The sequence below is a fragment of the Lissotriton vulgaris genome, chromosome 4_1, assembly GCF_964263255.1.
Source record: "Lissotriton vulgaris chromosome 4_1, aLisVul1.2, whole genome shotgun sequence".
Lineage (NCBI taxonomy): Eukaryota > Metazoa > Chordata > Amphibia > Caudata > Salamandridae > Lissotriton > Lissotriton vulgaris.
The window spans coordinates 223,071,666-223,086,221 of NC_141691.1; the positions used below are offsets into that span (position 1 = coordinate 223,071,666).

General features: G+C 39.6%; 1 protein-coding gene across 1 annotated transcript in view; it reads right to left on the reverse strand.

Annotated features, from left to right (window-relative positions):
- Positions 1–4,569: 4,569 nt before the first annotated feature.
- Positions 4,570–14,556, reverse strand: part of AKAP14 (A-kinase anchoring protein 14) — a 33,473-nt gene continuing 23,486 nt past the window's right edge. Inside the window, exons 4-5 of the mRNA XM_086918539.1 lie at positions 13,293–13,345; positions 4,570–6,996 (exon numbers count right to left, since the gene is read on the reverse strand). Coding sequence (XP_086774665.1) covers positions 6,912–6,996; positions 13,293–13,345 — 138 coding nt within the window. The 3' untranslated portion in view covers positions 4,570–6,911. The remainder of the gene's footprint in view (positions 6,997–13,292; positions 13,346–14,556) is intronic.

Here is a 14,556-nt window from a genome sequence, read left to right on the forward strand (position 1 = left end):
TGCTCGTCAAGGAGACCCTCATAGCCTAATGTGGGGTCTGGGGCAAGTTAAGAAAGCCTTATTCAGTTAAAATAATTACCTGTTTGTTTTCACTTAGGCCCCAGCTGTTTGCATCGAGACAGTGGGTGACATTATTGAAATTGAGCTGTAATCCTGTGCATATTGTGTGACATGTCCATGAAGCTACAGGGGTAATGTACGGCTTTGCCTTATTGTAAAGGAGCTTGTCAAATGCTGATACTTGATCTAGAATTGTAGAGTTGTGGAATGCTTGCTTAAATTACAGAGTTTATCGACCAGCTTCTTTCATTTGGGAGAAAGTATTGTTAATAACATACAGAACTTGGCACAAACTAATAATGTAATGTGAAGATATTTAATGTACTGAAATCTGCTAAGAAGCCGTAAATCTAACAAAGACTTTTTATAAAGCAGACCGTATTTTTCTAAATCTGGTGTGGTGTCGTTTTTGCATGGATGAACACTGAGTTACTACGGGGTGGAGCGCAAACTTTACACTTTTGCTTCTAGGATCTGACTGTCTTACCCTAGGCCAGGCTACCCTATGTGACTTGGTCCAACAGACAGGCCTTACTTAAAGGTTTCTCTCCTTGACAATAGAGTCTGCAGTTGCACGCCTCACCACTATCATTCACCAAATGGAAATATTCAGAAAGACTACTCCTTGTAGCTCCTTGCCAACCAAAAGGCCTAATAGAACTCCAAAAGGAGCCCTGTCTTCTCCCCGCGACGTTCAATATCTAGGGCTCCACTCTCTACCTACAGGATGGTGAGAAATACACATTCACTGTCTAGGAACAGAGTCCTCTCTTTCATTTTGTGAAGGGCCTGGCCAAGGACACCCAAAACGGATCAAACTGGCCTTCATTACTCTGGCTCACTGACACACCACGCGGGATATTAGCGCAAAGGACTGGGCGTATAAAAGCAGAGCTTTACACAAGTAGATGAGGCCTCCACTCAGTGACTCAAACCAATAACCATGCTATAATTTCACCACTGCTCTACATACTACACCATTGCAGTGGGGTAACACAGGAACCTGCAGCCCCTGTGGTGCAGGGGGGCACCTGGGCAGCAGGGGACCCCCTCTGCACAGTACTTTGACCTGAGAGTTCCAGATTAAATCTGGAGCGGGGCCCCCTCCTTGTACCCTGCAGGGGGCCCCATCAACTTTCGTTTCGCCACTGGTTTGGGAGACTCCTCTTGGTGATTACAGCTTAGCTTGCTATACAGCGATGACTTGCAGAGTGGCTGGCTGATCTGAAAAGCTACATTGATGAAGTTAGTAACTAAATTGCGGTCTGTGTTTTCTGTATTTCATATTTTCTGATATGTTTTACACTTGACTTTTTTTGTTACTTATACATTTAAAAAAGCTTTTGTCGTTTTTCTATGCTGTTTCTAAACATGTAATTTATATTTCAGCATTGTTTAGCATCATGAGAACTTGAGTTGGCTGTAAATTGGTTTTAAATGTAAGGTTATTACAAACAGGAAGACTCAAAACGTGCCTTGTAGAAGGGCCCAAAAATCCTTAATACTGCACTGAAGGAAACAATTTGCAAAGCACTTCTACATGGAAGTAGGAAAGCTGGTACTGACCTAAATGGATACCTTTATGGTACAATGTTGCCATCATAATGTACATCCAGGTATTCTGCTGGGACAACTAGATGAAAAGGATATACTCTTTTTATTGAGTCTGGCTGCACTGAGAAATCAGGGTACAAAGGCTAAATTCCTCCATTCTGGTAGCCTTAAACAGGAATTGGAGATATGATGTACAACTTGTACCAGTGTCGTCTGGCGTAAAGACTTCCATATGCCCTTCACTTTATGTGGTCAACTTTTATAACATATTCTCATTGTTTTCAATATCTCTCTGTGGAAACAACTGACAGAAAGTGGGCCGATACCTTTTTAATATATTTAATTCTATATAGTGTGCTTTTGAATATCAACAAAAGCAAGCCATGTAGTTGGCAACCTAATAGAAACTCTCTGAAATCAATAGCAAGCTAATGTGAAAAGGAAGCAGTCAGCATTTTGATAAAAACATTGCAAATGTATTCACTTTAGATTTTATTATGATACATGGGATTCTGTCATCCCTGTATAAATGTCAGTCTCTAATTTATTTATAATCAGTGACTTGTGACGCACTCAGTCGCCGATTATTAAGAAAAAATGTCAGAACTCGAGTATTGTCATTTTTACAGTTGAGTTCTGACATCACAATGTCCGATTCCAGAGCCAAGGTGAAAGGCCGGCCAGGTCATGGAGCACAACTGAAGCAGAAGTTTAAAAGAAAATAAACATTGTTTTTCTTTCTTCTGCTCTGTTTTTAGCTTACACTGACAAGCAGAGAGAACATGTTTATTTTTTTTTTGCACTCCTTAGATAAAGAAAAGCTAGAATCTTTCTGCATGTTTCTACACATTCGAGCTAGTGCACCTTTTTAAATAAAACTGACTTGTATTATACAGTTTTTAATATATGTTTGCAACGAAAAAACTAGCAGGTTGTTGAATTAATGAAAAAATGAATGAAAATGAAATTGGATTTCTAAAGCGCATGGCTGCCCGTAAGCGTCCCAGCGCTGCCTGACAAATAACAGAAGCTCTAAACAGAACAGAAGTTTTTAAAGAATTTTAGGGAAGAGAAAAATTTGAGAAGCTTTCGAAATTTGAGGAGGGATGGTTCAGTGCGAATGTGCCTCGGGAGGACGTTCCAGTTTGTTGATGTGGTTAATTATGCACTAGAGGTTTTATTTTTATTCTTAATTTGAACCAGCTATGCACCCAGTTTAAGTGGTACGTAAGAAAGGTGATGGTGTGACCATGTATTATATGAGATAAGGTACTCCCTGTCCTACATGCAAAGGATATTGCAAGTAACCTCGGAGTTCCATAACCTTATAAAGGAACTCAACCTTAAGCCTCGTTCCTCTGTGACTTGCAATATCCTTATTATGTACATCAGGGGGTACTTTATCCCTTATATTACACTGTTAAACATGATAATATAAACCAAATGTCTGTCACATGAATCATGTGTGTTCAGCATTTTGATTAACTGCTTAGCACATATCCCTCAAGCAGGGAAATGCCCAAGATAAAAAAAACACAATATTCACAACAGATGGAAAACACCTGGCTGAACAATGAAGTTATATGTTTAATAGAATAGCAAGACCTACTGTTCTTGTATCATGAGGCCGACTACATTGATAACTTAGTGAACAAGGGCTAAGTGCCTCTCATCCCAGCTTCCTCCAATATGAACCAGAGATCTGAATCTGCATGGCCTGTCTCAATGTCGCATGGGGTGAAGTATCCTCCCTGCCCTTCACCTTCTGTGCTTGACTTTTATAACATAATCTCATTCTGTTAAAAACTCTTAACAAAGACAATTAACAGAAAGTGGCCTGATGCCCTTTCAATTATTTTTGTTCTAAGAGATTGGAGTCTTTTAAACAATAAACGAGACACATAATTTTCAACCACCTACAAACTCCTTCAAATCAAGAAAGAGCTAATGTAAAATGAAACAGTCATCGTTTCAGACAAAATACTGCAAATACATTCATGCGAGCTTGATTAGCACATTGCAGAGCATAATTATTTAAACTAAATGTGTGACATATGAGCCATATACCCCTGACTGACACCAAGGTGCTCCTGGAGTACCATATATATGACCTTCCTTTTCCAATAGGTCACATGGGGAAACAACACTTACAACACAACTTTTACAACGCACTACCTTTACAACTAAACTTTTACAACGCAACATCCATTACAACGCATACCATTACAACGCAACCATCACAACGCATGTCACTACAACGCATACCACTACAATGCATGTCATTACAACGCAGTCATTACAACGCATACCATTACAACGCATTCCTACACTATCCAACACTTACCCTACTGTTGCACTCCCTGGAGTTAGAATAGTAATTTTTACCCCTACACTATCCAATACTTACCCTACGGTTGCAACCTCTGGAGTTAGAATAGTAATTTTTACCCCAACACTATCCAACACTTACCCTACTGCTGCACCCCCTGGAGTTAGAATAGTAATTTTTACCCCTACACTATGCAATACTTACCATACATGCAATGTAATGTTATACGTTATAAATGTAGGATGTGTTGTAGTGGAATGCGTTGTAAAGGTAGTTTCAAAGAATTTGTTGTAATGGCATGTGTTGTAATGGCATGCGTTGTAATGGATGTTGCGGTGTAAAAATGTGTTGTAAAGGTATGCGTTATAAAAGTATGCGTTGTAACGACATACATCCGGTCACATGAGATGACTCAAACTAAATGCAATGAAAATAGAGGCAAGAAATTCTTATTCATTGCGGAATTTAATTTTCAATGGAAATATGAATGGATGCAAAATAATTATTACATGAGGTAGATGTCATTTGCCAGTAAAACCACATGTATGACGCTACTGCATATAGAAGGATTAATTCATGATGGTGGAAGCAATGTGAACACCGTTCAGTCAAGAAAACAACTGTATGAAGGAAGGCACTGAATCACGATTTATTGCACAACAAAATCCAGAGGCAAGAGGATCGCAGATGGCATGGCATATTTACATACAGGACGGCTCAGTAGAGAAGGACTACTTCTACAAGGTGGATGCGCACACAGTGCCTCCTCTGATTGCAACACTGAGAAATGGTGTAACAAACATTTCAGAACAAAAAGGAAACTTTATTCAATTGACAATTCTGTTTTCCCACTGAAAATTGATTTTTTACTCAGGGTTATAACATGATTTTCAACAAAATGGATACTCTTATGAATTAAATTAACATAGTTGTTAGATGTAAACAAAAAATATAATTGGCAAAGTGAAACAACTTACATAAGAATAAAAACATTAATATTGAAGGAAAAGCAAAGTGGTTAAAATACACATTTGGAAGTTATTTAGATATAAAGATAGAAGACATCTGGAATTAAAGGTAGAAGTAGTAAGATTACACTCTTCAGAAGCTGCATGAGAGCTTGGATTAATTGATGACTATCTTAAGAGGACCATGTTCTCAACACTTCCAATAAATTGATCTGGACTGCTCCTGGAGGAATCTTCTTACCATGGAAGGAACTTCCTTGTATTTCGCATCAGGGAAGAGATGAGCCTTCATAGCAGATGAAAGCACCATCTTAAGAGGGAGTTGAGTCCAAAATGCCTATTTCTCTACCTATTCTGATCAGTTTGAGGCCTCAGCTTTGATAAATATGACTTGAACGAAGACCTGACCAGAAGCATTTTACGAGATGATGTAGTAGGGATGAGGAAAATTAGACTCTAAATGACTCTCTTTGGTCTTATGCTTTAAAAATATTTACAAAAATAATAGAACTATGGTACTAATTCAATACAAGGAGGTGATGGATGCAACCACAAGCAACCAGTGTTGTATCTCATGGATACATGTTTCCAGCTGTTGTAAAAGTTATTTAGGAAACTCTCAAAGCAATATCAAGAATCATTATTGGCACTCGTCAGTGGAATAGCAGGTGGAAGAAAACCCCCTGCTTTGATTGAGCTCTTTGGTATTCTGTAGGGTAGGACATCCTATAAGTCTACAAAACTTATTTGAGAGAAAACTAAATGTCTTTTTATTGAAGAATCGTAATAAGAAAAAGTAAATATACATATCATAGGATTCCTTGTATAATGTGTGTAAATGTGAAGATTAAAGACCTTTATGGGATTCACAACCAGGCCCCATCACTCAAGGAGCGGACTACATATAGAGATTGATGCATGCTCTAGACTTCCAGGCCACCTCCTACGGCTGTACACTCACTCTGGCACATTACCTGAAGGCACATTACCTGAAGGAGTGCTATGTGCAGCAGTATGTACTGTTGACTGTGCATTAGCATGCCATTTTTTTTGTTTCTTTTCCACTCCATTCAGATAAATAGATGCTTGGATGTTTTCACAGCAAACTCCCACACATACACCAGTACTTATGACACTGTGGGCATCATTATGATTACGCCTGTATTAAGGAAGCTAATACTCCCAGTAATACCAATACCACTGGGTTAGCATCATCTCTTCATTTTGAGATTAACACCTCGTAATGGGGGATAACCCCAACATATTACGTTTTTCACATTCCACACTGCAAAACTCAAAAGCTGGTAACGCTCCCTGCACAAATGTTGTAGGTTTCACCTAGAAAACTTGTTGTTTGAAAAGGGAGTAGTGAAACTGCACATATAATAATCCCTTCGGTCACAAACTCACAAATTCCTGCCCAATTAGAATGAGGGCCTAAGCATAGGTTTTGAGTGCTAATATCTTTTTAGTTTGTGAATGTCTACAAAGTTAGGACTTAGTGGGTGTTCACCACCTTTGTCATGTCTGCCCATCTTTAGGGCATCCTTCTAACACTACCCACAAACCTACACGTTGTATTTACCAGTACAAATGTTCATTGATCATAACTCTGTGAAGTTGAAGTGGAACATAGGTGTTAAAAACACATTTTGCATTGAGCGCCAACATACATTTTCAAGTAATGCTACACTAGTCAGATGGTCTCTATCAACAATTTCTCAGAAACTTATTTGCTAAAACACTGACTTTGTTTTAGACACACCACCCTCTCCTGTTTGATGCTAACTTTGGAGAAATGCAAGAACTGCTGAAAGTAGGTGTCAATGAGCCAATGTTGCAATATCAATGGAGATACTGGAAAACAGTCCTGTAAGAGACATGTATCAAACATCATGGTCAGTGGTACAAATTTTCTCCTGGTGCTGTGCTCACACTGAGTATTCATGCGTTTCCAATGCCTGCCTCTCCACGCCTCATTCTTTGCAATGGACAGCGACCTAGAAAAAAATACTTTCCATCAAGATGTTTTTGCTTTCTATAATGTCTTTGAGCCATTTTTCTCTGAATCGAGTTTTTCCGGGTCTGTGAAAGAACAATAATGATACAGTTAAGTGGGAAAACATATGGATTTTAAATAAAGTCTGTAACTTCAACGAGCTATTGTTATCATGAATCAAATAAGGAGATTAATATTTGTGATCATAAGAAGATAAACTTGGATTGAATGAAATGGTTGGTGGAGTAACAGCTGGAATCAGAGGCATGATGTATTTCTACAGTATCATGTGTTTTTCTATAGGGAAAGTGAAGCATTGAATTGTTTTAGGGGCTACCTCAAAGGTCCTGTCTCTGGATCGTAGGGATGGCATTACTGACCTGGAACCGGTAGATGCATGGAATGTGAACGTGACTATAGCTTCTTTTCGCACATTTGTCAATTCTTTCCAAGAATTGACAATACATTGGTATTAATTAATTTGGCAGGTTGGGTTAAGAAGGCTTAGATGGGGTCCTAAGTTAATTTCTGAGCATGCCCCGTGGTGACAATGTTTGATCTCAGGGTTACCACGCCTAGGGTTAGACGAAGACACGGCAAATCATCCTGTAGGCTGTATCTAAGAGGGCAGAGAGTAGGATAGTAATTAAAAGATATTTGGCTCTCAAAAGAATAAACTTGACTGTTTTTAGGCACACGCTCCCACTCCAAGCTCCAGTCAGCTTTCTCTAAGGCTTCAACTTGCTAAAATTACCTGCAACATACCCTCTTTTCACAATTTCATTCTGATTCTTAGTTAATCAATAAACACCTTAGATCAGCGCATCGCACAGGGAGGGCAAATGACCTTATACTAATAACGATTCAGAAAAGGGGGTGGTGATGAACAGAGTGTCTGAATTAAGCAGACCACTCTTACCCAGTCCAAAGATCAGGGCTTGATCCATCACCGTTATTTCGCTCACTGCACCATCCCAGCTCAGAACCTGGCTATATGCAAATCAGTCTGTCCCTGGCCCAGTGCATCATGGGAACAGGGCAGACTAAACTATCAAACCAATTCTTCACCAGAAAGGAGACAAGCTTCCGGGGACCGGTTTCTGGCATTTCAGCCGTCGTCGGCCCGGCTTGCTTGAATCCTGATGGTGCAGTGAGCAAGGGACTCATGTCTGAGTATACCCTGCCACACCTATAGTGGCCAAAAACGATTCAGAAAAGGAGGTGGTGATGAACATACAAATAACCCACACATGTCATTACTTTAAACCCACGATCACTCTCTTCACATCTGATCCCGACATTATACACGTTAGTTACCTTTCTCCCAGCACAACCTCCTCCAGCTAATAGAACAATGCACCACCTGAGCTATTCAATAACACTGCAGCAAGTCTGTAAAAGACAGTATCCAATATGCAAGTTCTATTCCACTCCCACAGATTCCAAATCATGTAACATCTATGTGCTTAAGACCAAAATGAAGGCATAATTCACAAAGGAACGGGGCAAGAACAAATCCATCATAAACCTGGAAGTGTGCAAACAAGGACTCAACCATGCCAAATCTGCTTCTTTCATCCTTTTCAAAAACCCATCCTCACCATTGACCTACACACACAATCAGTAATTTTCTCTTTGCCCTGTCAGCTAATGACTTTGCCAAATATGCATCATTGAAAGCCCCACTATTGGAGACATCCGATCCACACCACGCTTTGCTCTATCTCTACCCTCCCACATCCCACTATACCTCAACTCTACTAACACATCACACACATCTTTGTCACCTTTCCTACTTTCATTCCAACGCCTTTCGTCTTTTGGACTCTCTCACTGCTATCAGCCTCTAGGTGGTTCTACAATCACTCACGCTAAACTCCTAAAAAATCGAGGTCCATTATAGTACGGCCTCATCAGCACCCACCTCCTTGAATGTGGTAATATTACTTTATCCCTGATAATCTGACATGTAGTTCATCTTTCAGAAACCTTGTGGTTCTCTTCAGTCACAACATGGAAATGTAATCCTATATACACAACAAAGAACCACAGCGAGAAAGACATCCAGCTCTGCCCTTGCATCCCTTTCAACCCAGAAAAAACCCTCTAACTCAATAGTAATCTGCGAGCTTCACTACTGTAACAGTTTACTCGTGGGCCTAATCAAATAACCCTTTGCATCACTCTACCTGGTCATAAACTTTGCCACAGAACCTTGTTCAGTCTATTTAGCCATACTTACACATCATCAAAGCACCACCAGATTGGCTGGCTCTATCTCTAAAACAGAACTTTATATAGACACATTTTCAGCCAATAAATTCCATACTTCTAAATACCTCTCCAACATTCTGTCTTGCTACACACCTAACAGAACCCATTTACTAGAACCTTCCAGTCACTGACAAAGTACCCTGTTTCCACCGCCTGGGTCGGCTTGACTCTCTACTACCAATTCTCCCCCAGAGTTCCATATGACAAAGAAAGGTCATCTTCTTGCAACTCAAAGTCTGCAAGTGACTTCTAACCCCACCATAATTTAAATATGTATATCTCACTCCTGTATGCCTAAGTAATTGTTGAAATGCAAGAAGCCTTATTTGTTTGTCTTCACCCAAATAGTGTTGAAATGTATCTTTACCTAACTGCCATGTGCATTTTATGTCAGCCGCCTCTCTCCTTTAGCTCTATGTATCATCAACGTTGGGTGGGTAAAATGTTTTTGATTGAAATACTATCGCTGCTAAATAAAGAAACAAACAAGCTCAAAAGCACTCTGGAGAATATGATGACAAAAGTATTGGATGGGATGAAGGTGGTTCGCAGGGTAAGGCTCGTCTCCATTGTGTCGACAGCTGAGAGGGGATGGCCACTGGTCCAAATGGTTTTGGAGGAAAATAGACATGTAGGGCCTCAGACTTATGTATTGTTCAGGGAAATGATGGGAATGAAAGGACAAGTTAGTATTTTACTTATCGACAGGTCTTTAAAAGGGAATATGTCCATGGGCCTATTGACTAGGAAGCTGAAAGCTAGGAAGAATAGATTCAGTATCAAAAATAGGAGGGGTGGGGGTCATCTCCTGTTCAAAGATTGGATGGATCCTATCTGCACAATAAACATGATTATGTGTTTGGAGTTATGGGTGCTCAACAGCAAGTATTTCCCAGCACATTCTTAATTCATGTATAGTAACATTGAAAACTAATGCATTATGTGTACTGCACACCCTGCCTCCAAGCCATCATTTGTACCTCAGAGATTACCTTGTGCCCCTATCCTCTTCCCCTGGAGCAACTTGGGTTGTTATTCAACATCATCTTCTCCAGTTAACTTCCTGCAATAGGAAACCCTTTATCCATCTGCTAAGTTCACCACTTTTCCACTGCAACCACTCCAGTCTTCAGTGAAGGTGGTGTGCGATTGTATGCATTATAAATGAGTGGACCACTGAGGGCATCATTATGATTACGCCTGTATTTGGGAAAGTAATACCACACCCAGTAAATAGCAATATCATCAGGTGTAGCATCATATATTCATTACGAGCTTCACACCTTGTAACAGGGAACAATCCCCTTTTTTATTTATCACGTACATAAATTGGCTAGAGGAGGTGCTCATTGATATTGGTTCCGATGTCCTACAGGTTGGTTAAAGGGTTATTCCAGTACTTTTATATGCCAACGATGCAGTTGTAATTGCTTGTACAACTAGAAGCCTCCAATGACTTTTAGATACATTTATCAATTTTATGAATAGCTTGGACTTATCCACACATTTTAAGAAATCACATTTTACGGCGGCAGGCCCTAAGAACACACAATCTTGTAATGGCTCAGCACAGGGTCAGGTTGGAAAACATTTCTTATCTGGGTCTGTAACTCAATTCAGGTCTCAGCTGGAAACCTTTACTCACGAAAAATGGAGGGATTTTACAAAGAGCCATCTCAGGGCTAAACGATTATGGTAGACGCATTGGGCATAAGCCCCCCAAACTTCTATTAGCTGTAAACAAGGCTAAATACATCCTGATGGCCACCTTTGGCGGTGAAATCTGGGGGTATGCTAATATTGACCATGTACAGGTGATAGAAAATACGTTTTTGAGAAACTTACTGGCCATTGGTCAAGGAACTCCCCCTGGCATTTTTCATGAAGAATTGGGCAGGTCCTTTATTGCAGCTCGTTTGCTTTTACTGTGGTGTTCTGAATGGCATAAGGATGATTTACATTTTAATATAGGGTCATGCTCCAGGACTGTTTGCTTTTAGATAATGTAGACCAAATCCCATGGCAACAATACGTTAAAAAATCCTTTTATGAATTAGGGTGACCAAGTCTATTTACCAACCCCAGGGACATAGTGAAAAGTGATGTTGCTTTGGGCTTTCTCCCAAAGGGTGGCTGCTGAATGGGAGAATTATGCTTTAACAAAGCAGGCCATGTGCATGTATGTCCTGGTTAAATCGGTCAATGGGATAGAGCCCTGCCTACTTTTGAACATGCAGAATAGGCAATGTTGCCTTCTGAAATTCTCTAGGTTGTACATTTTTCACCAGCTTGTGTTTCTGAAGGGTGTCTGGCATAAACATCGCGATTGAAAAAACTATGTATGTATTTCTTGTTTGCCATACATTTTCCAATCTTTGACATACGTATATCAGGGATTTTCGGATTTCTGAACACTTCAGACAAATTAGACCTGCATACCTCTTCTTACAGTTGCTAGCAAACCCTGAATTGTGCTTTTTTATATAATGCTTTCTTTCTGGTGTTGTCTGTAAGCTATTAATTACTAGAATTTGAGGAACCAATTCTCCTACGAAAATGAAGGTAATTATAGTTTTTTTCCTATTTTTAATTATCTGTTATTATGTACTGATATAAGCTTTTTTCAAAATTTCTATTTGATGCATTTTTAACTGATGTATGCCTTTTTGATATACTGCTGCTGTTTGATAAGATGTACACCTTTACGATTTTATAAAAAATAAAATAAAGTTTAATGATGATGATGATGAGTGGACCACTAGTGTTGTCATGCTTCATACATCGTCCTCTGTATGCATGTCGCTCACCTATTCATGGAGGCTTCAAGTCTGATTGGTTATCAAAGTCCAACACAGGAGCCTCCTAGGCCACAATCATGCAAATGCTACTCTGAGTTCTGCTAACAACAAAGCTAGATTAGCAAAAAAGCACTTTTGATTTGTTGATTTGGGGTTTTCACCAGTCCTAGCAAGTTGTCTTCAAGTGATTTTGGCACTTTGGAGGCATTTGTAGTCATATACCTGATATAAACGCGTCCCAAAATGATTAGATCAGCGCACCTCCTGACCATATGTATAAAGTCTGCCTTCGCTGTATGACAATGAGCATCTATGCTCGAATGTAAGCCAAATGTTTCACTCCATCTAAATGGCCCCCTTTTTTCTTTGATGGAGGCAATTAAATTGAATGAATTCCAATGGGCACATTTCTTGACTTACAATACATACAACAGACTGTGTCCAATTACTCGTATTCAATTCTGTCCCCACTATGACAGACCACGTGTACCTCAAGCCAAATGGGGCATTCAAGAGTCTTCCAGCATGATCTCATATACTACTGAAAATTACCTTCTTTTCGAACCCAAGGACAATGATGCTACTAATGACGTATCAGTATCCGTGCCTGGTTGAGTTGGTCTCGATCATCTACAGTAGACCACATTTTCAGTAAGGCTTTTTCTATTTCATGCCAGGGGCACATGGCATGTCTGAGAGTTGACTACATTCAGAGACAATGTACGTCTTCAAAGATCCTTCAGTGGAGATCTAATGGACAGGTGGAGGTTCCACTTTGAGAACAGATTGAAGGTATTCAGAATTGACCGCTTTTTTCCAATCACGGCTGAAGTGTTTGGTCATCATTAAACAATATTTGTGATTATGATGTCATTGGATGCAAAGAAACTGTCTGAGCTTTTGTAAATACCCGTCAAAGCAGTACCGGAAGCAGTAGGTGAGAAGATAAGCTAGAGTTGTTAAAAACCCTACCATAAAATTCCCCCCTAGACCCAGCATATGCCCCCCTCTCTCCTTTCTTCTTATTTAGTGCATCCACTTCCACTGTGCCCTCTCATTCTGCCAACTACTGGGCAAACTGTGCTTCCTCTGCCAGTTTGGATCAAATCCCATTTCTGACTGTCCAAGTCTTTTCTCACACCCTGGTCTCAGCTGCACCCAGACTGCTCCCAGTCCAGCCATAGTATTACAGCATTAGTATTATGGAAAACTATTGTATTTGACCTGCAAAGGAAGTTATGTTTTTGGGGTTACATCTTGGATCGTAGTAGTAACAAATTCTTAGCATGATAAAGTGGGCTCAAAAGTACCTGTGTTCCAGTCTATTTGATTCCAGGAAGAAGAAAACCTCGACTGGGAATGCCTGAAAAAGATCAAAATGAAAGAGTTTAAATTTGAGACAATTAAAGTAAAAGTAACATTACATTGTGTTGAAATGGAGGGGAACTCCTGAACATTTTTCTTTTTTTTTAAATTAATTTTGGGGCACATGCATCAAAGGTAGGGATTGAGAGTCCTAATAGCGATTATGAAGGAATTGCTATTAAGGAGTCGCAATTACCTATGCATGTTGGTTTCGTAAAAAAAACCTGATTCATACATATTTCTTAATAGCGAAATCGCAAATTGCAATTCGCTATTAAGGCTTCCCCTTTACTCCTATGGGCCTAGAGATCCATAGGAATGAATGGGATTCCATTTACAATTTGCGAGTACCAAATAGGTACTCGCAAATTGTGCATGCAATTTCAAGGGAGCAAGGGGGCCAAAGGGCCACCCTGATGCAACCCAGAAAAGTAATGTATGCACATGTGGTGCACACACATGCCCTAAGGGCATGTGTATGCACCACAATGCACTTTGAAAAATGCATTTGTTTTTGCATTTTTCAAAGGAATTGCAAATTACCATCAACTTGAAGTTGATGGTAATTTGCAATTCTAAATTGCAAAAACACATTTTGTGGATGCATAATGCATCACATTGAGGGAATCGCAATTTGACCTTCCCTAACTGCGTTCGCAAAATAGGTAATCGCAAAATTTGTGATTACCTATTTTGCAATTTGCTTTTGGATTGATGCATCCAAAATGGCAAAATACCTGTCGCAAAGGGGCCCAATTCTGTGAATCGGCCCGTTTGCAACCAATATTTAGCTTGAAGCATGTAGCCCTTTATGTAAAAATTGCACCAATAAATCCAACAATTTCTTTTGATTTCTTTTTTTTTAGTTGTATTTTTATAAACGAATACAGTTAAGTATTATTAAGGATGTATTGTTGGTACCTTTTTTTCATTTCCTAAATTAACCATCCGCACCTCTGACTCCCACCTACCCCTTAAAAGCACTGACCAGGACCACCTAGGTAAGCTCCGCTACAGCACAATCATTTCCACCATCCACTACACTAAATGAGACTTTTTTTAACAGGTAGGAAACCATGGGTAGGAAACAATAGGTAGGAAACAATAGTTAGAAAATATTTTTTAGGAAACAATGGGTAGGAAAAAATAGTTAGGAAATAATAGTTAGAAAACAGTAGTTAGGAAGCAATAGGTAAGAAACAATAGTTA